Consider the following 23,740-nt stretch of genomic DNA (forward strand, 5'->3'; position numbering starts at 1 on the left):
CTGTAGTGAGATGATAGGTAGACTAGAACCTAGACTAAGATCTCTCATGACCGGGCGAGAATAAAACACTGGTCACAAGTTTATGTATGTATGGTTAATTTTAGATGATACTGATCTACAAGTGATACATTCCTCTTTAGTCTAACAAGTCATGTTAATGACATTATAATACTTGGACTCATCTCTTGGTACCTCGGATTTAGAACTGAGACATTTGCGTCTTGTGTAATATGTTAATTCATATTAACTCATTCCCTCTCCTGGTCCTCATGATCTACAAAGGTGAGACGTTTCTGTTTATATAAAATGACGTATTATATAACAGATCTGGATTCATATTCATTCGTCGTATCGACACGCCGGTCATTCCCTTTTATCAAACTTTTTTTTGTGGCTAAGCCCCCAGCTAAAATAATATAGGACTTGGTCATTAATTTTCCCTTTTTGCTTACTCATCGTCTCTCAATGCTCGATCGTCTGTTGGGGCTCGGTCGTCTCTCTGTGCTTAACCTTCTATCGTCACCCAATCTCTCGTCGCTCAGACCATTATTATCATTCAATCGTCCCTCAGTCCTCAACCCACTCTCAACATCATCCACAGCATCTGCTGGTGATCGGTTTCTCGTGCCTCTCACCTCCTCGGTCGGACTCCTCCTGAGAGAAAGTTCACTCTCGGCATCATCCCGAATCCGACTACTCCGCTGCCAGCTCTTGGTGGACTTAGATCCGGGCATGTCACTCCCTCCAAAGGTGCGAAGAGCAAAGACGGGACCGCCCTTGCCATTCTCACCCCCATCCTCCTTTTTCCCAGGTAGCGCCGGAGCCTCATTACCCGTGAGACCAACGCTCTTGAGCACCTGTCTGAACAGAGGAAGGCAGACCGGGATGGCGATGCAGACGAGTGTGATTGCCAGCTCGGCGATGGACCAAGCGCAGGTGGGGATGGCGTCGATGGTATAGTTTGCGCTCTGCAGGCCTCCCAACCCAATCGTCCGCTTGACGCCGCAGGCAGCGGCCGCGAGCCCCAGGCTCATCGATCCTGCGATCAACAACCGCTCCTGGAAGGGTTTGTTGAGCTGCCACACAAACACACAAGGGAACACGGCAAAGAACAAGTCGGCCAGGACGCAACCCGTCCCCAGGGCGATGGCGAAGGGGGTTATGGGCAGCGGGCAGCTCCCTCCCGGGATGGTCTTGTCCCACAGGAAGGCGGGCGGGGTGCACTGAAAGGCAAAGGCAAAGGCGCAGACGGCAGTGTCGACCAGCAGCGCGGCTATGGCGGCCCAGATGGCCCAGCGGTGCCAGGGTTTGGTGACGAGGCGGAGGAGGAACAGTCCCAGCGAGACCTTGGCTACGCCCATGGTCGAGACGCCAAAGATCTGGGCGACGATTAGATACAATAGGCATTTTGTGAGTCGGTCGGGGCTGTCGTCCCATATTGCGTCTTGGCTCTGGCCGAGGCCGTAGAGGACTGAGACGTGGACCATGATGGTGCAGGCGAGGAGGAGGATCTGAGAGGTGGTAAGTGGTCAGTCTGGTATATGATACTAAACATGAGGTTAGTTGACTGGGATTCGACTAACAAATGAAGCGTTGTAGATGATGTCGTCCCATCCGTACGCCTTGATCACCACCAGACGGGTGTATAGTCGCATTAGAAAACAGAAGGCGGCAGCTCCCGTCGTGGCCCAAGAGACTGCAAGCAGCCAGTGGCCCTCACCACCGATGGTGCCTATTGGGGTGACGTCCATTGTGTGGGTGAGAGATTGAATTGAAAAACAGACAAAATTGTCAAATCTCAATCAAAACATCAGCACACATTTTCCTGCATTTCATGGGACCGCATGCTCTTATTCAAGCATTTCAAACTTGAAATTCTGCCCTTTCTTTTGTCCTTATTGGTATTAGATTGCTTATTCAAGACTCTCACATTTCACGGCTTACAATGTTACCCCCAAATGCCACCCGATCCCACCCAAACCAACCGGGAACAGGAAGATTCCTGCCGGATATGATCAAAACGACCAAAACTGATCACATCTCTGGGCGATACCTGATGGACCTATTAAACAACGGTGGCCCCGCCTGGAATGTCGGAAGGCCCCTCCGTAAGAATTTTCGTCCACTTAAAGGATTGCGATTTACCAGGATTTCGATCCAGACCGGCCGAGTACTACATATCAAGGTGCACAGCCCTTGGATAAGCAACTGGAGACTGGGGATTAAGGAGACTCGCATCTTGGCTCGGAATCAAAACCCAATCTTGATACCCGGCCGAGCATCTCGGCCTGCATATATCGAATCAAACCCACAGCGAGGGGACTGATTCCTAACTTGCTACCACCCAACAAATGTCCGTTGCTGCAGTCATTACCTGGGCTTTGGTGCTCTTGGCCACATGTGCCGCCTGGAATGTTTTGTCTTATTGTCGATCCCCGCTGCGCCATTACCCGGGGCCATTCCTAGCCAGTGCGTTTGGATCCCTTTCATCACGTTGCGCCGCGTTACGTCGTGTTACGTGTGCGTTGCGTCTTTGTATCGTCATTTTGCTTTCCACATGCACACATTTTTCTTTGCAGATCAGGCCAGGCTGATAAATCTCCGCGCGCAGAATGGACCAACCTATGGCGCTTCTACCACACCCTGCGGGGTGACATTCATCTCGTCAACCTGCGCGCCCATCAAAAGTACGGCCCAGTGGTCAGGACAGGTCCCAATAATCTGGACCTTGATCTGCCTGCCCTCGTCAAAACCGTCTATTCGGCCGACGGCCGCTTTCGCAAGACGGAATTCTACCCGCCAGCATCCACGGTGGTCAATGGCCGCGTCGCCTACAACCTCTTTAGCCTGCGGGACCCGATCGAGCATGCGCGCCAGAAGCGGCCCGTTGCGAAACACTACTCCCTGGCCGGCACGCTTTCGCTGCAACCCCATGTCGACGACACCATTCGTCTGCTGTGCCGCAGCCTTGAGGAGCGGTACGTTGGGGCTGATGAGTTTGGTGAGGGGTTTGACCTTGGCGAGTGGGTGAAAATGTGTAAGCAAGCTCGTGTTTTCCTTTTCATCTTTTGATCATTTTTATTTCGTTTCTTTTTGATTTTTGCTTCTTATCAGAAATGCGCCGAAGAGGAAAATTAAAAAACAAACCCTGTTGACCAACCCCCCAGACGCCTGGGACGTCATTGGTCAGATCACCTTCAGCAAGCACTTTGGCTATCTCTCGACGGGGAAAGATTTTGATGGCCACCTTTGCATGTCGGACATGGGTGCCGACTACCTTTCCAGCGTTAGTCAGATCCCCTGGCTCGACCGCATCCTCGACAAGAACCCAATTTTCCCCATCGGCGGGGCAACGGCACTGCTCGGCCCAACCATGAGGCGCCTCGAAGACAGATACGCTGGCCGCGACGACCGCGATCCGGATCAGGCGGCCGCCCAGCCGGACTTTTTGGACAGGTTCCTAGAGGTGCAGCGCGCGCAGCCAGACGTCGTCGATCGACAGCGCGTTCTCAGCTACCTGTCCATCAACATGCTCGCCGGCGCAGACACCACCGCCATCACCATCAAGGCGGTCTTGTACTATGCCCTCCGGACCGATGGGGTTTGGGGCAAGTTGGTGGCTGCGTGTGGGGACGCCGGGCTGGAACCAGGTGAGATACCTTCTTTTGCTCAGTCTCGTGCTGTTCCCTACCTAGAGGCTGTGGTGCGCGAGGCGATGCGAGTGCATCCTGGTGTCGCTATGGTGCTGCCGCGGTGTGTCCCGGATGGTGGGTTGGAGTTGCCGGATGGAAAGGTCGTGCCGCCGGGGACGAGCGTGGGTATGAATCCCTTTGTGTTGGGACGGAACAGGACGGTCTGGGGACCAGATGCGGATGATTATAAACCCGAGAGGTGGTTGAGGGCGGACGGTGAAACGGAGGAGGCGTTTACGGCAAGGTTGGCCGTCATGAACGCTGCCGATCTTACCTTTGGCGCGGGGTCCAGAGTGTGTCTGGGCAAGCACCTTGGGCTGCTGCAGGCGTACAAGGTTGTAGCCACTCTGGCCATCTTCTATGACCTAGAGCTGGTCGAGCCGGAGAAGGAGTGGTGGGTGCGGTCTGCTTTTTTCATGAGGCAAGGGGAACTGGAAGTGAGAATGAGACGGAGGGATTGCTGAGCAGGGCAATACAGGTAAGTGACCGCTGACCACTGCCGCACACGTCGGCAGTCGAATTAATCCGTTAGCCTACAGGTCGCCGCATGAAGCCATCTGCGCCAAGTCGATGTATATATCATAACTTGCTCATAGCGTAGCATCAACTTTGGTGTGGCAGAAGTACATTTATGCTTTATCTGACATACTTGGCATGAGTGAAAGTGGTGAGACCGGTTACGTGCAGAGACATTTATATTTGATGGCTTCGGTCGTACTATCGTCTTTTTGACCGCAAACCGGCTTGTATAGCATCGCCAAAATGCAGATCAAAAGCACTAGGACAAATCTCACAGACCAGCAGTGGCAGTACGAGACCAAGGTCGTACACGCTGGTCTCGACAATTCACGTCATGGCGAATGCACAGTCCCTATCTACAACTCGGCTTCTTTCAAGTTTCCAACCTCTGCCTCGGCCGAGGATGCATTCAGGGCAGTTCCAGATGAACAGCGGTGGGTATACAGCCGCTTTGGTAACGTATGTTTGACTATAACATCAGCTACTCATATACTACCACCACTAATCTCCGAGCTGACAACCAACCTCAGCCAACCAATGACGCTTTTGAAAAACGCATGGCTGCCCTAGAGGATGGAAACGATGCAGTGTCTCTAGCTTCCGGCGCCGCAACCACACTCACAGTAGCCATGTCACTGGCAGGGGCTGGCGACAACGTCATCGTGTCCAATTTCACCCACGGCGGTACATTTCATCAGTTCAAAATCATCACACAACGCATGGGCATCGAGACTAGGTTCTGCGACACCAACGATCTACCTCAAGTCCGCAGCCTTGTCGACAACCGCACAAAGTTCATCTTCACCGAGACCATCGGAAACCCAAAGTTCTCCATCGCAGACCTCGAACCCCTAGCCGCCATCGCCCACGACAACCACATCCCACTGGTCGTCGACGCCACCTTTACCGCGGCGGGCTACTTTTGCCAACCGGCCCGCTGGGGTGCCGACATCATCCTGCACTCGGCCACAAAATGGATAGGTGGCCACGGCACCACGCTCGGCGGCGTCGCCATCGAGACGGGCAGGTCCGACTGGCAAGCAAACGGGGATCGCTTCCCACAGCTGCAAGACCTCTACAAAATCCTGGGGAATCGCGCCTACATGCAGATGCTCAAGTGGGATTTCATGCGCGACACGGGAGCATGCCTGGCCCCGGCTTCGGCACAGCAGCTCTGCGTCGGGCTGGAGACGCTCCCGCTGCGGTGCGAGCGACAGGCCGGCAACGCGGCGGCGCTGGCCCGGTGGCTGTCCACCCACCCCCGCGTCGCCTGGGTGCGCTACCTGGGCCTACCTGACCATCCGTACCACGACCTGGCGAGAAAGTACCTCACCCGCGGGTTCGGGACGGTTCTGACGTTTGGGCTGCGCGGGGGTGAGGCAGAGGCCCTGGCGCTGATCGATGCCCTCGACCTGGTCACCAACACGCCCAACGTAGGCGACCGCAAGACGATTGTGGGGCATCACTGGTCGACGACCCATGCGCAGTGCAGCGAGGCCGAGATGGAGAACATGGGTGTTTATGCGGATCTGCTCAGGTTGTCGGTGGGGATTGAACATATCGACGACATCAAGAGGGATTTTGAGCGGGCTTTTGAGCGGACTGCACCTGCACCTGCACCTGCACCTGTGAATGGGAAGGGGGATCGCTGTGTTGGGAAGGTGGATGGTAACTGAACTAGCCTACTGTAATTGGATATGATATGGTGGGGCCAATAGGCGAGTGGGTGGAACGGCTCTAGTGCACGTGTAGACCCACCAACCCTAACAAGGTGAACTTTCCGCCCCACGCTTTGTGCTGGTTCTCAATCCATCATGATCTCTTTGACCTTTCAATTTGTTTGAAGCATTCACGGTGCAATCAGCACAAGCACAAAAGACAGACATGCACAATTGCAATTATTTGACATAATGTGGAAGATGACAGGCAACATCTGCACCGGGTAAGTCGTGAGCCGGCAGGACGTGAGCCGGCAGGACGTGAGCCGGCAGGACATTAGCCAGGCTACCAAGCAAGCCAGGACAGAACAGGTACCCGTGAAGACACACGAAGCCCTCCCTACCTTGGCTTGCATAGCTTTCCTTTTTCGTTGATCAATTGACCACCTAGGTAATCATACCGAGATCGACCCGATAATCCCATGCTGTACGAGATGATCGACTGCAAGTGATGATCCAATCAGGCATCTACAACATTGATGTACATTGTGCAGCATCGCCGCCAAGACGAGAGCTCAATTATCACTAATGAGATACCGCACCAAATCCAGGCAAGCCGGCAAAACCTGCAAGCCTAGCAACCACCCTCAGAACAACGTTGCCCAGACGTCGAACAAAGAAAAAATTTGCTCAATCTCACTCGACCGAAAGCCAAGGACATACCAAGAATACCAGTAACAGCCAAGCCAGGACAATCAGCTCAATCTCACTCAACCCCTAGCAATCTCTGGTATACCCCCGCAAAAGTCGCCACCGCCATCAACGCTTCCTCCCTACCGCGGCCCGAGACTATCACCCCAGTCATGAACCATCTCCATGACCCCACCTCCCCTCCATACCAGTGGCTGGGTCTAACGACGGCCGTGTGGAAGACGACGTGTCGCATCAAGGATGAATGATTGGCTCGAAGCTGAGGATTTGGAAATGCATCGTCAGGTATGGCAATCCGAACATCCTGATCGAGCTTTGGCACCTTGACGATTTCAGTAAGTAGCGTCGCCGGAACGTCGACCGCTACGTTGGCAAGAGAGATGAAGTTTGTGGGTGCATGCTGGAAGGGTGTGGATAACGCAGCGAACCTTGCCCAGTCCCCTACTGCTGCCAGTAGCTGAAGAGCAAAATAGTCGACGCCTGTCGAGTGCAAGCTTGCCGTCGAACTGCCGATTCCCGGGCTGCGTGCATTGATCTCGTGCAGAAAGATTGATTGTTGTTGAGAAGATGGTGGCTCTTTGTAGTCAAGCACCGGGAACGGAACGTCGGGATCATCGCGGTAGTCGACGCGAGAGTTACGTACCCTCGCTTCACAGTGAAACACCCCAGAACAAAACCCCTGAAGTAGTACTGCCTCGACCATGGCATCCACAGCCAGCTTTTGCTCTTCCTTTGGCAGACCAGAAGGCGCGTGGGTTTGCGTCTCGTTGAAGGCGGCCGAGGATGAGTAATCAGCAGGCGAAGGAAAGTCATCGACCACCTCTGAGAATAAGACTTGGCCGTCAAGCATGACAAGATTCACATCCAGCTCAGGTCCATCAACATATGGTTCGATCACCACACCGCTGGGACAGTCGCGACCGAGGGCAAGAATACGAGCCACGGCATCACGAAGTTCAAGCGCGTCGTCAGCACGAAAGACTCCTTCACTGCCGCGGCCGGTCGAAGGTTTGCACACCATCGGGTAACTCATTGATTCTTTGCTCGCGTGCTCCGCCAGCTTGTCGTCCAATTCTGCCAATGATCGTACGGAAAAGGTGGCGCCATCGTTACGACCGCTAAACATGTGAGTGAGAAACTTGTCTGTCGAAATGGTGTAAGGCTTGAGTCCAGATGTAGGTAGACCAAGTTCCTGGGCGGTCTGAGCGACAGCGACGAGGTAGTCATCCGTGCAGGTAAAGATGCCATCAACTGGCTGAGCATTCTTGACAGCCGCTGCTAATCGAATGGGCAGAGCTGAATCGGTGGTTAGGTCGAGAGGGATCAAGTGTGACTTGCTCAAACAAACCGCAGATTTGTTGGAATCACACCACTCCTGTGAGCCCACTATTACAAGCTCTACACCCAAGGCAGCAGCAGCATCCCATCTCGATTGCCAACTTGCGGCTGTTGTCGACGGACTCACCACCAAGCAGACCCTAACCTTCTTTCTCAGTAGTTGCAACCATGGAAAACTCAATCTCTGCTCCAGCTCGAGTTCCAGGCTCGGAAGATCCACAGCATCATTGAGTAATATGATTCCTGCGGTAGATTCGATAATCTTTGCAACAGGTCCAACAGACCCTGAGATTTGGGCACATGGGGCTAGGAAACTTGTCGCCTTCACAACCTGCGGGCAGCCCTGAAGTCTGTACGTGATGAAATCCGATCGCGAGACGAACCCAATAGTATCTGCAGTCGGGATGAGAAGGACACAGGTAGGGTGGTTCAAATTGCCATGGCGAATATGGTTCAGCACACCCGACACGGCTAGTGATCTATAAAGTGGTGACTCTGAGCTGAGCCCCTCTTGCCCTCTATTGCAGTCGCCATCAATTTCGTCTGTCTCTGCAGCTGTGACTTTTCTCAGGGTGATGTAGACACGACATAAATTCGTCTTTGTGGCGATCTGTAGTTGCAAATCACATTGTAGCAAATCTGAACGATTAGTACAGCGATCTAGACAGGGGCGGTTAACTACTCACCAGTCCCAATGACAAAAGCGCATGTGGTATGATCCCCGTTGCTTGCCATGTTGATGCCAAAATTCTCGTTGATCGTTGATAATCCTAGCTTAAAAAGTAAGTGAATACTAATTTTAGACAAGTACACGACTCGAGCAACAAAGTCTGCTGCATGAATTTCCGTGAGGAGCTTTCAAGGTAATTAAAAAGCTTTTGCGGTTGGTACAGGACCGAATTGCTTGGATACCCACTCACACTAGTCTGATGCCATCCAGCATTGTCATGCGGTCCTCCAGTCGGTTCTACCACTCAATGGGACGATATCGGTCTTACTATGGTGCTAAGGGTAAAAATCCATCCCCCTGTACACTATCCGCTGGTGTCGGCTTTATGGGCATTGCCAACTTTGGTGATAGTTTTGGACAAAAACATAATTCAGGTACTTGGTGGTTCCCGCGAACAGTTAAGTTAACAAAGGCCCACGTATACACACACGGTGACAAGGGGTGGGTTTTTGCGCCTGATACAGTGATATTATAGTATGCTCAGCACGACTTGAATGGTAATTTTCCATTTTTAGATTTGGGTATTGACATTGTCAAGTCTGCATTGTTTTACTACATTCTTTTTTACTTTAATCTTTGATCATGCTTTTCATTGGTTTTTGGCACCTGACTGTTTTTAACTTTTTTGCACCTAATACTATATTTCCAATTTGTTTATAGATTATCCATATGCGTACGACTCGGACCGTGATCCCGGTCATGCGTCAATCTTTTTGTTCATGCTAGTCACTCCTGGAAAACATTAGAAAACCTCCAGATGATTTCGTAGTATAAAGGTGCGCCTCACGACCAGAAACTGGACATTGAGACCTCCATCTCGATATCCAACTATCAACTTTCTTTATCATATTTTCCTTTGTTCGTTTATTTCTTCCTCTACTTTGATTTTTCTTATCCAAAATGCAGATTTCCACGATCTCCCAGCTCATGGCCCTCCTGGCCATCGGCGCCCCTGTGTTTGCCGTCAAGGGCGACCCTCCGGTTAGCCCTCTGCCAGAGGTTAACCCTCCTCCCCACGCCAGCCCCTCGGCTCATTGGGCGCTGGCTAAGAACGGACTTCTCTCGTTTCCTATCAAGGCCCCCGTTGCCGAGAAGCCCGCCTCTGGGGACCAGCCCAAGAACGTTCAGGCGGAGAAGAAGCTACAGCGTACGCCCAGGTTCAAAAATCATGATTATCAGGCAGACGAGAGTCTTCAGTCCCCGCCCAGCCAAGGCACTCAGCAGGGCAGCCCAAAGGCTCCCGCCAACACTCAGAACCAGAGGCCCCAGAACCTTCACGCCAGTGCCATCAGGGACGACGTTGATTACACCCCGCCGTCTTCCCCGACCAGCTCCAATTCCGCCAACGGCGAAAAGCCGAGGTATTTGGGGTCGTACCGCAAAACCCATTTCAGAAGGGGCGAAGACAGCCGCCGCCCGCAGGGTGTGCCCGCTCAGCCTGGCTCTCCCCGCGCTTCAACGCGCGGCCGCAAGTCCAAGGCTTGCAAGGCGCACCGTAGGCACTAAGCTACTGCGGCCCGTACACTTCCAATTGCGAGCAATACTACTCGGACGGCCAGTTATGGAGCCCTGATGCGGGCAAGTTCAGGTGGTCACGTATTCATGCCGACTGAATGCCTCATGAGCTGCCGCTGGGGCGATTGTACTGTCGCCTGGACCTTGCAAGGATGACCAAGCAATGTTATAAAAGGTCTTTTTTTCATTATCAGTTCTTTGTGCGTTTGGGATCAGACAAGTACAATACGCGTTTTGGTTTTGGAATCAAACTCGATTGTCTTTTTTCTTTTTTTTTTCTTGTCCTTTTCTTTGGATAGAGGCAGCGAAAAGTAGTTTACATGTTTCCTTATTCGGATCTTCTCTATAGCATGTTTCTTGGATTTTAATCCACTCTATTTAGCACTCGTCAATCATATCTCTGTCTCAGCTTGTTTCATCAAACTATTCTGTCCGTTACGTGTACCAAGGCAGAAGACCCCGGACTTGCTAACTAATTCAACAACCCAAGTAATGTAAGCCCATTACCACTCTAGTCGGTTATCCTCTCTCAACTCGACGTCAAATCGCTCATTTCCACGTTTTACCTCACCACCATTGTTCAACGCCGCCACCGAAGCCCTCAAATCGGTAATCATGCTCCCGGGCCCGCTGGCAAACACCATCGTACGTCCGCTGATTGTGTCACCCACAAAAGTCCTCACCAAGTCGTCCACGTCGGGATGCCGGGCCTGCTGTCCCTCGCCCAGCTTACGAATATCCATCGTTTCTTGGTCCCCAGATTGCTTGTCACTGCCTTCTTGGTCTCTGGATTGCTTGTCACTGTTTGCCAAGTTTGTTTCACGTGTGACAAAAATGGTTATGCGGATTTTGCCGCTGGCCCGTAGAACAGACAACTCTGGCTCGACCCACTGTGCATCCGAAGAGTTTCGTACAGCCCAGAAGAGGTGTATTTGACGTTCCGATGTCATTTGTGGGTCCGAGTTCACCTCAGAGGCAAGCTCCAGCAGTACGGGAAGCACATACGTGATGCCTGTACCGCCGGCGATCGCCAAAACATTGACCTGGGGACCGACACCTTCTGATGAATGCTCGCCATAGGGCCCTTGAAGGACAACTGGGGTTGTTTCTTCCGTCATGACGGCGATCTTGGCTGTCTCGCCGCGCTTAGCTCGAAAGATGTACGAGTGACGCACTACACCACGTTCGACTACAGGCAGAGACAGCGGTGTGAATGGATGTGACTGCCAGATACTACTTCGAGGGAAGCAGAGATAGAAATGTTGCCCAACCTTCCATGGAGATTGAACAAAATCAAAATCCAGTCTGACCACGTCCCCATACCCGGATGCGTCAGGGAAGGATGTCAAGCGAGCCTGAGCAGGATGAAATCCCCAGTCACCATCAATCAACTGGTGATGGAGAAGTAGGGTACGGACCAGGCGGGCAGAACGGTCAATGAACCAAAGAAGAATGCCACACAGCATCCAATCGCTCAGATATTCCCAATGACCCCAACAGGTACCCATGTACACCATGGCCAGGACGTAGTGGGATTTGCGAAAGAACTCGAATCCGGTCAGGCGAATAACCCATCGGGTGCTGAGAACAAACATGATGATGAGGAGAAACTGTGCGCAGATTCCGTATATCATGTATTCCTTGGTGACCCAGTTGACGGCATAGGTTGGTTGCGGCCCGTACAAACCGATGCAAATGATGCACCATGCTATTGCGTGCAGGATACTTTGCACCAAGATAACGTAGCCAGTCCAGCGGTGTAAAAAGTTGAAACTTTGATAGGGAATACCGGTAAGTGCCGAAAGGATGGATTCTCTGCTCGCCAAAAGCACTGAAAATGGCGTGATAGCGTAGGCGAGAATACCGATACGGTTGGACCATAAACCAAGCGAGTTTTGGTACTTCCACACTCCTGGGCTTCCCGCAACAGGCGTTGGCCACATTGCATAGGTGATGCCGACAAAGGAGAATATGGTCAGGTACGTCATGAGGATAGCCAACACGAGAATTTGAAGACGTGTAGTGCGGCCAAAGAAGAAGTGAATCGAGTCAGGTAGGAGATATCGACGGGCTGAAGCTGCTACCGCCCGAAGACGAGATGGACGCTTGACCCCAATCAGGGATTCTCCTTCGGATGCAGTTGTAGATGGCCTTGTCTGTCGGGAGAGCAAGGCACGCCGCAGGACGGCCGTCACAAGAAGAGCGACGCCGACTAGAATCCAAAGGATTCCCGAGTAGAGTATTCCACGGTCATTGCTAGACCACAGAGCTTCGTAATAAGCACATGTGGGCTCGTCAGCCGCGCAGGGCAATGTCCTAGGCGCGTAGCCATAGTACCACTGCTGGGTAGAGTTGCTTGAACCGTGGCTCATGGTGATGATTTGATGATTGACGGTGATTGACGGTGATGGGATGCTGATGGGCTGTGGTTGTATTTCTGTCTACCAATCTGCCGCCAACATCTGCTAGTTGACCTCAGTCGCCAAGCTGTCGTTGCGCCACCAACAGCCACCAGGATGTTACTCTTGGCCATGTATGCCAAGATTGACAAGACTTTGTATTGCATAGGCGTTGCAATCTGCTGGGATTCGAGCAAATTTGAGGTATTTTTTTGGAGTTTCGTAATTAGATCAGCAATGAATAAAGACGCCGATGTCAATCCCTGGTACGCATACATGAGCAATAGATGTTATCATGTTACCCAGGACTGACCCTCCGGCAAACTCAAAACCTAGCAAACACTACACAGCACGATTGCAACAATGAGCCACGGACATGCTGCTGGCCCTGGGGCCGAGGATTGCCAAATTTCTGTAAGATACTTACTCTTGACTATTGCAGAATGCGGAGCTGACCAAATAGATGCTATGGAACTGGAACACAGTCGGCGCTTGTTAGTTAACCGATTGATAACTTTCTTCACTTCGCCACTTCGTCACTAACTGTATAGGCTTCCTCTCCGAGACCTGGTTCGTCCGTACTGAGGGCATGATGGTAGTTTCTTGCGTCGGCGCAATGCTGCTTACTGCCACTCTGGAACTATGCAGACGTGGTGGACGAGAGTTTGACAATCTGCTCGCCTCGCAAATTCGACAAAGCGTCTTGTCAACAGCGGTGGAAAGGTCCAATCGTCGAGTGGTGACGATGCGTGCTAGCCTTCTTCAGCAGTTTCTTCGATCCTTGCTACACGCCATCACCTTTGCGGTTGCATACATCGTCATGTTACTTGCCATGTATTTCAACGGCTACATCTTGATCTCCATCTTTCTGGGTGCGGGATTGGGCAAGTTTTTGACTGATTGGCTTGTGGTTCAAGTGGTCATGGGTGAGGATGCCAAGATGGGTTGTACAGGGGCAACTGGTGTTCAGGAGACGACTGTTTGTTGCTCTTAGTGTTTTCTATTGGCGACTATACAATCCTAGAGACGATGATGGACGTGTTGATACTCTTTCCGACCTCTCCATTCATGTGGTATGTCAACACGGGCCTAAGAACCTCCAACAAAGCAGGAGATGTCATTGTTGTAGGCTATTCTGTTAGTGGAGTCGAAAAAGAGGTCACAATGATACTCACAGGATAAAATAGAGTCTTGACTGAATGAGACCCTCTGACCAGCATTACCGAACCATTTCGCATTCGTTTGGAAACTTGCACGATAGCGCTCTCTTTTTCCTCGACAGTCACTCCAACTGTTGCGTTGAAATAGACTGCATCAAACGGTTGGAGGTTGGCAGGAATAGCACATGCATCGCCCGCCTCGAAAGTCGTGTCTTCGCTGTACACACCCAGCGCAGAGACTGCTAGTCGTCCAAGCTCGCATCTATCTTCTAGAAGCTCAACATTGTGCACTCGAACTCGTGTTTTGTTCTCTCTTGCCCAATCCTGAATCCAGACGCAAGTCTCCGGAAGTGCACCTGCGCCTAGGATGGCCACGTTTGTTGGGTATTGGCCCAAGACGGCTGTAAGGGCATGCCATTCTAATGAGGCAGTGTGCTCGTAGAAGACATGAATGGGAAATCGCAAGAGCTCAGCACGGGGGTCTGCACAATCGATTATTTGGCGAGCAAAAAATATCTCGAAAGCGGCCTCGCATTCACGAACAGCAGTCCTGGTAGCTGGAATGAGAGCAGCAGTGTCTGGATGGTTGAAGAAGCTTTGTTCACCCTGAGAATCAAGCGTGGTGAACCCGATAAACCCATAGAGCTCATTCCATGGTGCGATGGCTTGTGAAATCTTGTCTGAAGTGTCTAGTGGGTAGAGAGCCGCAAGTTGGGCTGTGGCGATACTGAGTTTGGTGGTGTAATGCTCGATTGCTGGTGTCATGGTTGCTGTCGATACCTATCGGCGAGCTGGTTGATGCATCGTGACGAGCTCACTCCAAATATCCTCCACCGCGTCTGTCGTCTCCGGGCCGCCTCAGCGCACCTCCGCATCTTGGCGTCATCGTGCCATGTAGATCAAGTTAATTTGCTCTCTTGGCACATTGATACCCCTGAAAAGCCGCAAACTTGCTCACACCATCAGATCAATGGCCGCACCAGCAGTTCAAGTGGTAGACAGCTGCTCAGCCGACTTCATCATTCAGCTCTTCATCTTTATTCATTCGCATTGCTTGGCAATGGCCCGTGCAGACCGGTCCGGCCTCAAAGGGTACTTCCGAAAAAGTCGGCCCGTGCCTGAGATTCCCGACACCCAGTCACCGTCCCCTGAAGAGAATGCCACTTTTTGGAGCCGGCTTGTATTTGCCTGGTTAAGTCCGTTACTTGCTGTTGGCTTTCGTCGACCTCTGGAACCCAACGACATTTTTCTCGTACCGGAAAGTCGTTGCGCAGACAAGACGGTTCAAAAAGTGGCTGACGAGTTCAGAAATGGTCTCGATGGAAAATATCCCCTGCCTAGGGCACTTTACACGTCTTCCAAAGCGGACTTTTGGGTCGGTGCTGGCTGTCAACTGGTCGAATCTATACTGCAAGCACTTGCTCCCTTTACTCTGCGTTTTCTCATCTCTTATGCCAGAGATGCGCATGCTTTTCGACAAGGGACCGGGCCTGCACCGTCGGCTGGTCGAGCTGCTGGTATTGTGGTCGCCATAACAATCATGCAGATTGCACAGAGTGTAGCTTCCAGTCATTTCCACTACCGAAGTCGATTGATGGGTGCTCAAGCCCGCAGTGTCCTCTGCGCAATGACTCTGGAAAAATCGTTGAAGATATCATCAAGGGCCCGAATGGAATGGCCTAACGGTCTAGTTACTAGTCTGGTCTCTACAGACGTCTCGCGTATTGAACAGTTTTGCGGCACTCTGCATCTTGTCTGGGCTTCTCCTATTGCCATACTTCTGACCGTTACCCTGCTTCTTGTCAACCTCGGCTATAGTGCCCTGGCTGGTGTGGCTGTGTTGGTTTTGGGGCTCGCCGCGTTGACGAGGGTTGTCGGTTTGACGGCGAGACGAAGTGCCAAGATTACACCTTTGACTGACCAACGAACCGGTTTGACGTCCGAGATGCTGCGTGGTATCCGTTTTCTCAAATACTTTGGCTGGGAGCCTGCTTTTTTGTCGCGACTGAAATCTGTGCGTGCTGCCGAGACACGCTCCTTAAAGTTACTACACATAACCAAAAGCGCCATCGGAGCGGTGTCTATGGCGTTGCCCATCTTTTCCAGCATGGCCGCCTTTGTGGTATTCTCCAGGGTTGGGTCTAATCTTGAGCCTGCCGCGGTATTTTCGTCACTGGCCTTGTTCAACAGCCTTCGTACACCTATGAACTGGCTACCCACCTCCATCGGTCATCTTGTGGATGCTCATGCAGCTCTGAATCGGATACAGCTGTTTTTACTCGCCGAGGATGCCCCTCCTAGGCCTGAGCCTCTGCCGAGTTTGAGGGATGCAGTTCAGGTCGACGCCTCGTTCACCTGGGAAAGACCAAAAGACAGAGATGATCCGTTCACATTGTCGTCACTCGCACTTTCTATTCAGCGCACCGAGCTTGTCGCAGTCATCGGAGCCGTAGGCAGCGGCAAGTCATCTTTGTTGAGCGCTCTAGCTGGAGAGATGCGTCAAACCAGTGGCACTCTTGTCCTCGGTGCAAAGACGGCATACAGCCCACAGACTCCCTGGCTGCAGCATGCAACTGTCAAAGAAAACATCACATCATTTGAAAAAGGAGATGAGCAACGATACCGGCGAGTGGTGGCTGCGTGCGCCCTTGAGCCTGATTTTATCGCCCTACCAGCTGGCGATAGTACCGAAGTTGGTGAACGCGGTGCCACTTTGTCTGGTGGACAAAAGGCACGCATAGGTCTGGCAAGAGCACTTTACTCCGAGGCCGGCATCTTGCTTTTGGATGATCCACTGTCAGCCGTAGATGCACATGTCGGCGAGCACATCTTTTCCGAAGCAATCTGTGGGTGGGGTCGAGGGAGGTGTCGTGTTTTGGCTACGCATCAGCTGCATGTCTTGCCGAGATGCGATAGAATTGTCTGGATGGTTGATGGGCAGGTGGCCGCATGTGGAAGACTTGATGAGATGATGGCAAATGCTGCATTTGCCGAGTTTCTAGCTCAGTCTGGGGAAAAGGGAAATAGATCCGTCACCAAGGGAAGCCAGGACGTACACGAAATAGTCCCTGTGGCTCAGAAAAAGACGACACCTAAACTCATGCAAGACGACATCAAGGCAGTCAACAGCGTCCCATGGCCCGTCTATATGGCGTGGGTGAGAAACTCGGGCAGTCTGTTCAACATGGTGTTGGTGATTGCCCTGCTTTGCGCCTTTCGGGCAGCCAACTACCTCACATCACTCTCGTTAGCATGGTGGGTGTCGGACATGCAGGGGCTGACTACCGAGCAATATGTATGTGTAAACCGTCTCTTTGTCGCAATCATCTTGCCTCGTGCTAACCGTCATCAGATAAGTTTGTATGCTGGGTTAGGGGTCGCCCAAGGTTGTCTTTTATTTTCTTTTTCGGTTGCGGCATGTTTAGTTGGTATTCGTGCCAGTCACAGCTTGTCCAACACCGGCATGTGGCAAGTCCTCCGAGCACCGATGCTCTTTTTCGAAACCACACCACTAGGCCGCATCTTATATCGCTTCACCAAAGATGTTGACACTATGGACAACAACTTGACCGACTCCTTGCGGCAATATCTGATCGTCTTGAGTAGTTTACTCGGTGCTTTTGGGTTGATCATGGCCTATTTTCACTATGTAAGTCTTTTGACACCCACTATTGCCAAGACAAATATTGACATACCTAGTTTGCCATTGCCCTTGTCATTGTTTCGGTCGTTCTCATCTCTGCGGTTGCATATTACCGCCGCAGCGCTCGTGAGCTAAAGAGACATCACGCAGTCCTTGATGGCGCGGTTCTCGCTAGCTTTAGTGAGTCTCTTGGCGGCGCTGCAACAATCCGTGCTTTTGGTCGTGAGCAGCACTATATCTCGAGGCTGAAGAGTACTCTTGATGCAGCAAACGCTGCAAACATTCTCAGCTTGGCTGCCCATCGCTGGTTATCTCTCAGGCTTGACAATCTTGGCAACGCTCTCTCACTCACCACGGGTGTCCTTGTTGTGACGAGTGCTTTTTCTGTCGATCCTGCCATTACTGGTCTTGTTCTCAGCTACAGTCTGAGTCTGGTAGGGATTATCCAAATAACGGTGCGTTATCTCGCCGATGTCGACTTGGCCATGTCTAGCACGGAGCGTATGCACCAGTACGCGACTTCACTTCCGAGCGAAGCACCACTCGAAACTGATGTCGTTACACGTCCCACCTGGCCTGAAACTGGAGAGTTGTCCTTTGATAGCGTTTGTGTTCGATATCGACCAGACCTACCATTAGCACTTGAAGACTTTTCTCTTCATATACCTGGAGGTCAACGTCTTGCCATTGTCGGTCGTACTGGAGCAGGCAAGAGTACCATCCTCTCCACTCTCTTCCGCCTGACCGAAGCTATCAGTGGTCGTATTCTTCTCGATGGAGTTGATATATCCACTCTCGGTCTGCACGCTCTCCGTTCTCACCTGGCAATCATCCCACAAGACCCGACCCTCTTCCATGGCACGGTTCGCTCAAACCTCGACCCATCGGAAACGCAAACAGACGATGATTTGAACTCGGCACTCTATCGGGCCCGATTGGCTCCTGCTCTGGCGCTCGACACGCAGGTCGCCGAAGACGGTGCAAATTTGTCGGTCGGCCAGCGGCAGCTGTTGGCTCTGGCACGTGCTCTCCTTCGCACCGAAGCACGCGTTGTTCTCGTCGATGAGGCCACTAGCGCGGTTGATGGGGCGACGGACCGTAGGGTGCAAGAGGTATTGATGGGGTTAGAAGGCAAGACTGTGATTGCAATAGCCCACCGGTTGCGTACCGTGCTGTCGTACGATCGCGTCTGTGTGGTGGATGCTCGCCGGGTGGCTGAGTTGGGTGAACCAAGGGAGCTGTGGGAGGCGGGAGGGTTGTTCAGGAGGATGTGCGATCGGGCGTCGATTACGAAAGATGATTTTGGGGTTTAGATTGTTGATTGACGATGACAGGTGATCTCGATGACAGTTTTCATTTCGATGACGATGATAAAGATTGATTGAACGATTGTCAGGTCAAGATGTTGTACATTCATTGGTGCCTACCTAGCGTAACACAAAAAGCTCTGCTCTCCAAACAGACAGGAACGATACAAAGAAGTCTTACACAACGCAGCATGTGACACGTCTCACCATTAAGAAAAAAAAAACAATTATTTCATACTTATTTACACATCACATCTCTTCTACCGCCGGTAGGCAACCTGAGACGGTGCAGCAACGTCCCTCATGATGTGTAACTCCATTTCCGAGTCACTGTCTCTAGGCTGACCTTGCCTGACCGGCTGGGACCCGATGGTCTGGAGCGGGCCCTTGGAATCGTTGTTGCGAGAAGCACCCGCATCGCCGAGCTTGGACCAGCTCTTACCGCGAGATCTTCCGCTGGCGTGGGGGTCACTGGACGTTCCGTTACCGGTTCTGGATGATGATTTGGCGTAGCTGGACAGGCCGGTTGCGTCGGCCACGCTGCCGAATGCTTTGATGCCGAGACGGACGATGGGACCCTTTTTGATTGTTAGAAGCTGAGAGGGCAAAGGTCAGGTTGGTTGGCTTACCAGAGTGGGCAAACAGGCCGAGACGATGCCGCTGCTGAGCTCGATAATATTCCAAGCGATTCCATCGGCGATTGAGTCTGTTTGTGATTAGCCGCTGATATTAGCCACGACTTGGGGTTGTTGGAGTAAAACATACAAGGGACGTCACTCGTCGTATAATCCAGAAATATCCTGAATCGATAGCAGCTGGTGAAAACGACGTAGCTACCAAGCAAAAACGTTCCCATGACCAAGTATTTCTGCCAAGGACTCAGCTGCAGCTTGAGTACGTGTGGAATCGGCAATGCGAGGATGGCAATATCGACAATGATGCTCGGTATAGAAATGCACAGCTGGGTCAAGAAGAGGTTGATGCATTGACCCTGGACCCAAGGATTCCAAGCTTTCACAAGAGGTATGCACTGGAGGCAGGCAGCTATCCAACATGCGAGCATCCATCCAAGTGTCAAGGCACCGCACCACATGGCACCTTTTCGGACTTGGGCCATGGGAAAGATGCGAAGGTATAGGAGGAGGAGTGCGATTTTGTACTGTACAATTTAATGAAAGTAATGCAAGTTAGTGCAAGTAAGTGTTTAAATGTTTGATTTCAATGCATAAATTTGTTCATACCTGATTGATGGTAGTAACATAGAGGAGTTCGGCTCCAACCAATGTCTGTGCAATGTCAGTGCTGATTTTCGACGGGACAGGGTCCGGGACAGTAAACTCACCCTGTTAATAAGCTCGATCGATTCATACGGGAGGCGGCCCGAATGTAAACCGATACCATAATCCACAACTAAATCGGTCAGCAAAATTCAGTCAAAGCAAAATTTAAATGCAAAAATGACATACGAACAAGATTGATGATCATATTGCCATACAACAAAGCCAGAGCCGCCAGCATGGCATAATCATCAATCATAATCTTGGCCGCTTGAAGTTGTCGTGCCCATAGCCTCATCCCGACCACGATTGTGGCCAGAACGGTAAAGGCGATGGTGATGGCCCGGACATAATTGCGCACGTCCTCGTCTAGATTCTGAATGGCGGCAGCATCGGCGAGACCCTTGAGGTATTGACGCTGTGCTTCGGGCAGGCTCGTGTCGTTGTAGAAATATGTCGCTGGACCGGAAGCAGTCGCCATCTTGGTTGATATTCAGCCGTAGCTCGGCTGCGATTTTGATCTCAACTCAAACGTTAGTAGCTCACACACCGACATAAAGTTCAATCAAGGTCGATGGATCATGGCACATCCATCTGGCTGCACTGCTGATTAAAACAACAAGAAGAAAAAGCCAAGAGAAATAAAAACTTAAAAAAAATCCACAAAATCTGTGGTATCTGCAGCTTTCTCATTGGCAACAGGCCCACTGTATCCCTGGAACCTCAAAAATGGACAGCGACCGCGACTACCATACAACTACAATCTAAGTTACGCGGGCAGATGCTACATGACTAAATGCATATATTCGTGGGCTGGTACCGAGAAAAGGTTTTCATTTTTAGTGTCCCATGGTGTAGCAGTTCGATTGTCGATATCCATAAATCTCTCCACGCATCTCAGAAAAGTCAAGCTTACATCTTGGACCGGAATCCAAGCCGAGTGAGCCTTACTACTTCTAAGGCTAACAGGAAAACCGACGGACTTTTCCGGTAAGGACGATAAGGAAGCGAGTACAGACTAGTAAGAATAAAGATGCCGATCTATTCCGCATATGTTTATGACTTGTCGTGTGCAGAACAAAAATGGGTCTGTTCGTCTCATGTAGCATTGCAACCGAAATGTAAAATTGCATCGCATTATTGAAATGTGACTAGTCTGGATTTGTAAATATTCATACAACCACAAAACACCGGCCAAGGTGCTTCCCGTCCTACGGGTGTGGATGCGTAAGTCCAAACTTATAGGTAAGCTTTGTAATGCATCAGCACGTTCAAGTCAAGAGATAGTAATCGACTTGGCATCACAGGGCCGAGATCTCCCACATTCCTAATTAGGGACCAGGGCTACGACGTTCCCCGGTAAAAATGACACCATCGCCCCGTTCAAGGTGGGAACCTAATTTATACTGAGGGGAAATGCTCCCTCTCAAACCTACCCCTTTTCAATCTGCACCAGAGACCCTGTACGTGGTTTGATATTCATAAGTGGGCTCAGGAGAACCATGTGGAGAGTAGAATGAGTTGAGCGGCCCGAATGATCTCCACGGTGAACGAGCCACTAACCGTTGTGATCGATAGGGAAATATTCCGAACTCTGTCCATTGGACGGCAGTTGCCTGTCAATATTGCTTTTCTAATGATACCCTGCGGTCAAGACTTGTCGGCTCGGCGTTGTCAGTTCTCGGCGTACCAAGTATAGATAGTTCTCTCTGTCCTGCACACGTGGTAGTCCGGTATTTTCCCACGCAGTCCAAGCTCGTCCAAGCTCACCAACTCTAGTCATTCTTTCGGAACTTTGCCTGTCTTGTTGCATTGCATCTGCATCACATAACATATTTATTCCCCTGTCACAATGCGTCCTTCCGTGCTCATCGTCCCTGGGGCTTGGCAGCTGCCCGTCGCCTTTGATGCTCTGAAGGCGGATTTGTCTACTACCTTCCCTGAGGTTTCCGTGGTTCCTCTGCCGACTGTCGGAGGGACTTCCACACCCCTTCCAAGTCTCGGTGACGACGTTGAAGCTGTTCGTACTGAGCTGGACCGTTTGGTTTCAAAGGGATCAAATGTTGTTGTCTACAGCCACTCGTACGGTGGTGTAGTAGCCAGCAACGCCGTCGAGGGTTATGATACCAAGACTAGAAGTGCAGCGGGCAAGACTGGTGGTGTTATCAGCGTGGTTTTCGCCAGCGCTTTCATGCTTCCCAAGGGTCAGAGCCTACTTGGTCTGCTTGGTGGCGAGCCGCTTCCGTGGATGATTGTCGAGGTTAGTTTGACCGTTGTCTGTTGATCGTTATCTGTGGATAAGATTCGTGCTAACAATCACAGGGTGACCGCGTCGTGGGTAACGCCACCATGCTCCCCGAGGTCGGTTTCAACGACCTTTCAGCCCAAGATGCTGCCTACTGGGCCACCAAAATGACCTACACGGCTCTTGGTGCTTTCGTCAACGTTTCCTCTTTCGAGCCCTGGTCAAACGGTATTGACTGCAGGTACATTTTTGCCACCGAGGATAACGCTCTGCCATTTGCCACGCAACAAGGCATGGCTTCTCAAATCCCCAACTTGGTGAGCGCCACCGAGCCTAGCGGTCACTGTGCTCACCTCAGTAGGCCCAAGAACGTCACTGAGATACTGTCTGGATGGTTCCAATAAGGATTTAGTTTAGTGTGTCGATCAAAACTGTTTATTTTATGCATCTGGTCTGCCAAGGTTGTGTTTTTCAAGGTGGTTCTAGTGCGTGCTCGTGTGTGTTGTGCATGCTGGTGTATTGTGCATGCGAGTGCGTGTTCTGCGTGCGTGTCGTGCTTGCAGTCGTACCTGCATTGATTGTTTATGTGGAGCTGCGGGGTACACAAATTTTCGTGATGGTTGCAACTCATCTTCAATCACCTCTCTTCACAAAATGACCCAATCATGGCTACCACGGGACTTAGTCGAGCTGCAGCTCGGTCAGATCGATCTGTTGCTAGCCATGTACCCGGAAAGCACCACGATTGACGTTGACAACCATCACCGACTTGAGGTTGTACGTTCGTGCGTCGATGGGAACTTGGCTAGCGACACCAAACTCCCCGCTACCCTATCGCTAATCCTAAGTCTGGACCTGGCCAAAGTCAACTCTGGCGCGCAACTCGACTTGGAAATCTCTTTTCCCTTTACGCAATCAGACGACTCAATCGAACCCCCACCACCACGTGCCCGAATCCTACAACCAACGTGGCTCAGCAAGGCCGACACGACAAACCTCAACACCAGCTTGACCCAAGACCTGCTGACAGATCTCGACAAGGGCGCAATCGAGACCCACGTGACCCAGATGTTGGCGACGCTACTGACCGCCGACCCCAAACCCACCAAGACCTCAGATCAGCCCAAAGATCTCGTCCGCGTCTGGTTTTACTTCCCTTCGATCAGTACTCGGTCCAAGCGTGACGATCTTGTGGAGCACGCCCCACGCCATGGTTTGACGGGTTTTTTGATATCCGGAAAGCCTGGAATGCTATGCGTCGAGGGAATCCCAGAAGACATCGACGCCTACATGCGCTTCGTACGAACTGAATCGTGGCGTGACATACCTGCCGCCCACAAAAAGGTGAGCGAGCGGTTGAGGGAGGTTGGAGTGCACAGGGTATTTGACGACATGCGTGAGGTGGATTGTGGAGATATGGGTGGGGAGAGGAGGGGCGAAAGGGCGAATCGACTGGATATGAAAGCTTTGGAAATTTGGCTTGTTGGGAAAGGGGTGGGGGATGCGTTCGGAAAGGTGTTTATGTGAGACAGATATATTGATGGGG

General features: G+C 51.6%; 10 protein-coding genes across 10 annotated transcripts; 5 read left to right on the forward strand and 5 right to left on the reverse strand.

The window, feature by feature from the left end:
- Positions 1-316: 316 nt before the first annotated feature.
- PgNI_09238 (uncharacterized protein) lies at positions 317-1,763 on the reverse strand. The gene is made up of 2 exons (XM_031129225.1): positions 1,584-1,763; positions 317-1,511 (listed from the first exon to the last, which is right to left on the reverse strand). Exons 1-2 carry the CDS (start codon positions 1,749-1,751, stop codon positions 453-455), a joined length of 1,227 nt encoding a protein of 408 aa, XP_030978231.1. The 5' UTR covers positions 1,752-1,763; the 3' UTR covers positions 317-452.
- A 635-nt stretch (positions 1,764-2,398) lies between these two features.
- Positions 2,399-6,095, forward strand: PgNI_09239 (uncharacterized protein; the record flags this gene model as incomplete). Its single annotated transcript, XM_031129226.1, has 5 exons — positions 2,399-2,520; positions 2,580-3,037; positions 3,168-4,086; positions 4,445-4,670; positions 4,742-6,095. The coding sequence occupies 5 exons, from the start codon at positions 2,399-2,401 to the stop codon at positions 5,885-5,887; spliced, it is 2,871 nt and encodes a 956-aa protein (XP_030978230.1). The 3' UTR covers positions 5,888-6,095.
- A 540-nt stretch (positions 6,096-6,635) lies between these two features.
- Positions 6,636-8,088, reverse strand: PgNI_09240 (uncharacterized protein; the record flags this gene model as incomplete). Its single annotated transcript, XM_031129227.1, has 2 exons — positions 6,636-7,876; positions 8,064-8,088. The coding sequence occupies 2 exons, from the start codon at positions 8,086-8,088 to the stop codon at positions 6,636-6,638; spliced, it is 1,266 nt and encodes a 421-aa protein (XP_030977772.1).
- A 1,460-nt stretch (positions 8,089-9,548) lies between these two features.
- Positions 9,549-10,154, forward strand: PgNI_09241 (uncharacterized protein; the record flags this gene model as incomplete). Its single annotated transcript, XM_031129228.1, has 1 exon — positions 9,549-10,154. The coding sequence occupies one exon, from the start codon at positions 9,549-9,551 to the stop codon at positions 10,152-10,154; it is 606 nt and encodes a 201-aa protein (XP_030977773.1).
- A 512-nt stretch (positions 10,155-10,666) lies between these two features.
- On the reverse strand, positions 10,667-12,535 carry PgNI_09242 (uncharacterized protein; the record flags this gene model as incomplete). The annotated part of the gene is made up of 1 exon (XM_031129229.1): positions 10,667-12,535. One exon carries the CDS (start codon positions 12,533-12,535, stop codon positions 10,667-10,669), a length of 1,869 nt encoding a protein of 622 aa, XP_030977770.1.
- A 316-nt stretch (positions 12,536-12,851) lies between these two features.
- PgNI_09243 (uncharacterized protein) lies at positions 12,852-14,503 on the forward strand. Its single transcript, XM_031129230.1, has 3 exons — positions 12,852-12,976; positions 13,026-13,056; positions 13,114-14,503. Exons 1-3 carry the CDS (start codon positions 12,926-12,928, stop codon positions 13,554-13,556), a joined length of 525 nt encoding a protein of 174 aa, XP_030977771.1. The 5' UTR covers positions 12,852-12,925; the 3' UTR covers positions 13,557-14,503.
- PgNI_09244 (uncharacterized protein) lies at positions 13,573-14,487 on the reverse strand (the record flags this gene model as incomplete). Its single annotated transcript, XM_031129231.1, has 2 exons — positions 13,573-13,692; positions 13,786-14,487. 2 exons carry the CDS (start codon positions 14,485-14,487, stop codon positions 13,573-13,575), a joined length of 822 nt encoding a protein of 273 aa, XP_030977768.1.
- A 272-nt stretch (positions 14,504-14,775) lies between the features above and the next one.
- Positions 14,776-18,835, forward strand: PgNI_09245 (uncharacterized protein). Its single transcript, XM_031129232.1, has 3 exons — positions 14,776-17,017; positions 17,075-17,371; positions 17,422-18,835. The coding sequence occupies exons 1-3, from the start codon at positions 14,783-14,785 to the stop codon at positions 18,676-18,678; spliced, it is 3,789 nt and encodes a 1,262-aa protein (XP_030977769.1). The 5' UTR covers positions 14,776-14,782; the 3' UTR covers positions 18,679-18,835.
- A 97-nt stretch (positions 18,836-18,932) lies between these two features.
- Positions 18,933-20,430, reverse strand: PgNI_09246 (uncharacterized protein; the record flags this gene model as incomplete). The annotated part of the gene is made up of 6 exons (XM_031129233.1): positions 18,933-19,250; positions 19,302-19,378; positions 19,438-19,831; positions 19,914-19,958; positions 20,015-20,082; positions 20,139-20,430. 6 exons carry the CDS (start codon positions 20,428-20,430, stop codon positions 18,933-18,935), a joined length of 1,194 nt encoding a protein of 397 aa, XP_030977766.1.
- Positions 20,431-21,801: 1,371 nt separating this feature from the next.
- PgNI_09247 (uncharacterized protein) lies at positions 21,802-23,721 on the forward strand (the record flags this gene model as incomplete). Its single annotated transcript, XM_031129234.1, has 3 exons — positions 21,802-22,209; positions 22,272-22,551; positions 22,880-23,721. The coding sequence occupies 3 exons, from the start codon at positions 21,802-21,804 to the stop codon at positions 23,719-23,721; spliced, it is 1,530 nt and encodes a 509-aa protein (XP_030977767.1).
- Positions 23,722-23,740: the final 19 nt, after the last annotated feature.

This window comes from Pyricularia grisea, assembly GCF_004355905.1.
Source record: "Pyricularia grisea strain NI907 chromosome Unknown Pyricularia_grisea_NI907_Scaffold_7, whole genome shotgun sequence".
Lineage (NCBI taxonomy): Eukaryota > Fungi > Ascomycota > Sordariomycetes > Magnaporthales > Pyriculariaceae > Pyricularia > Pyricularia grisea.

Bases quoted from the DNA above. Each gene is read 5' to 3' on its own strand.
- PgNI_09245 (XM_031129232.1), top strand. From the start codon at position 14,783: ATGGCCCGTGCAGACCGGTCCGGCCTCAAAGGGTACTTCCGAAAAAGT. The intron at 17,018-17,074 runs GTATGTGTAAAC...AACCGTCATCAG, and splicing joins GGCTGACTACCGAGCAATAT to ATAAGTTTGTATGCTGGGTT. The intron at 17,372-17,421 runs GTAAGTCTTTTG...TGACATACCTAG, and splicing joins TCATGGCCTATTTTCACTAT to TTTGCCATTGCCCTTGTCAT.
- PgNI_09238 (XM_031129225.1), bottom strand. From the start codon at position 1,751: ATGGACGTCACCCCAATAGGCACCATCGGTGGTGAGGGCCACTGGCTG. The intron at 1,512-1,583 runs GTTAGTCGAATC...ACCACCTCTCAG, and splicing joins TCATCTACAACGCTTCATTT to ATCCTCCTCCTCGCCTGCAC.
- PgNI_09243 (XM_031129230.1), top strand. From the start codon at position 12,926: ATGAGCCACGGACATGCTGCTGGCCCTGGGGCCGAGGATTGCCAAATT. The intron at 12,977-13,025 runs GTAAGATACTTA...CTGACCAAATAG, and splicing joins CCGAGGATTGCCAAATTTCT to ATGCTATGGAACTGGAACAC. The intron at 13,057-13,113 runs GTTAGTTAACCG...CTAACTGTATAG, and splicing joins CTGGAACACAGTCGGCGCTT to GCTTCCTCTCCGAGACCTGG.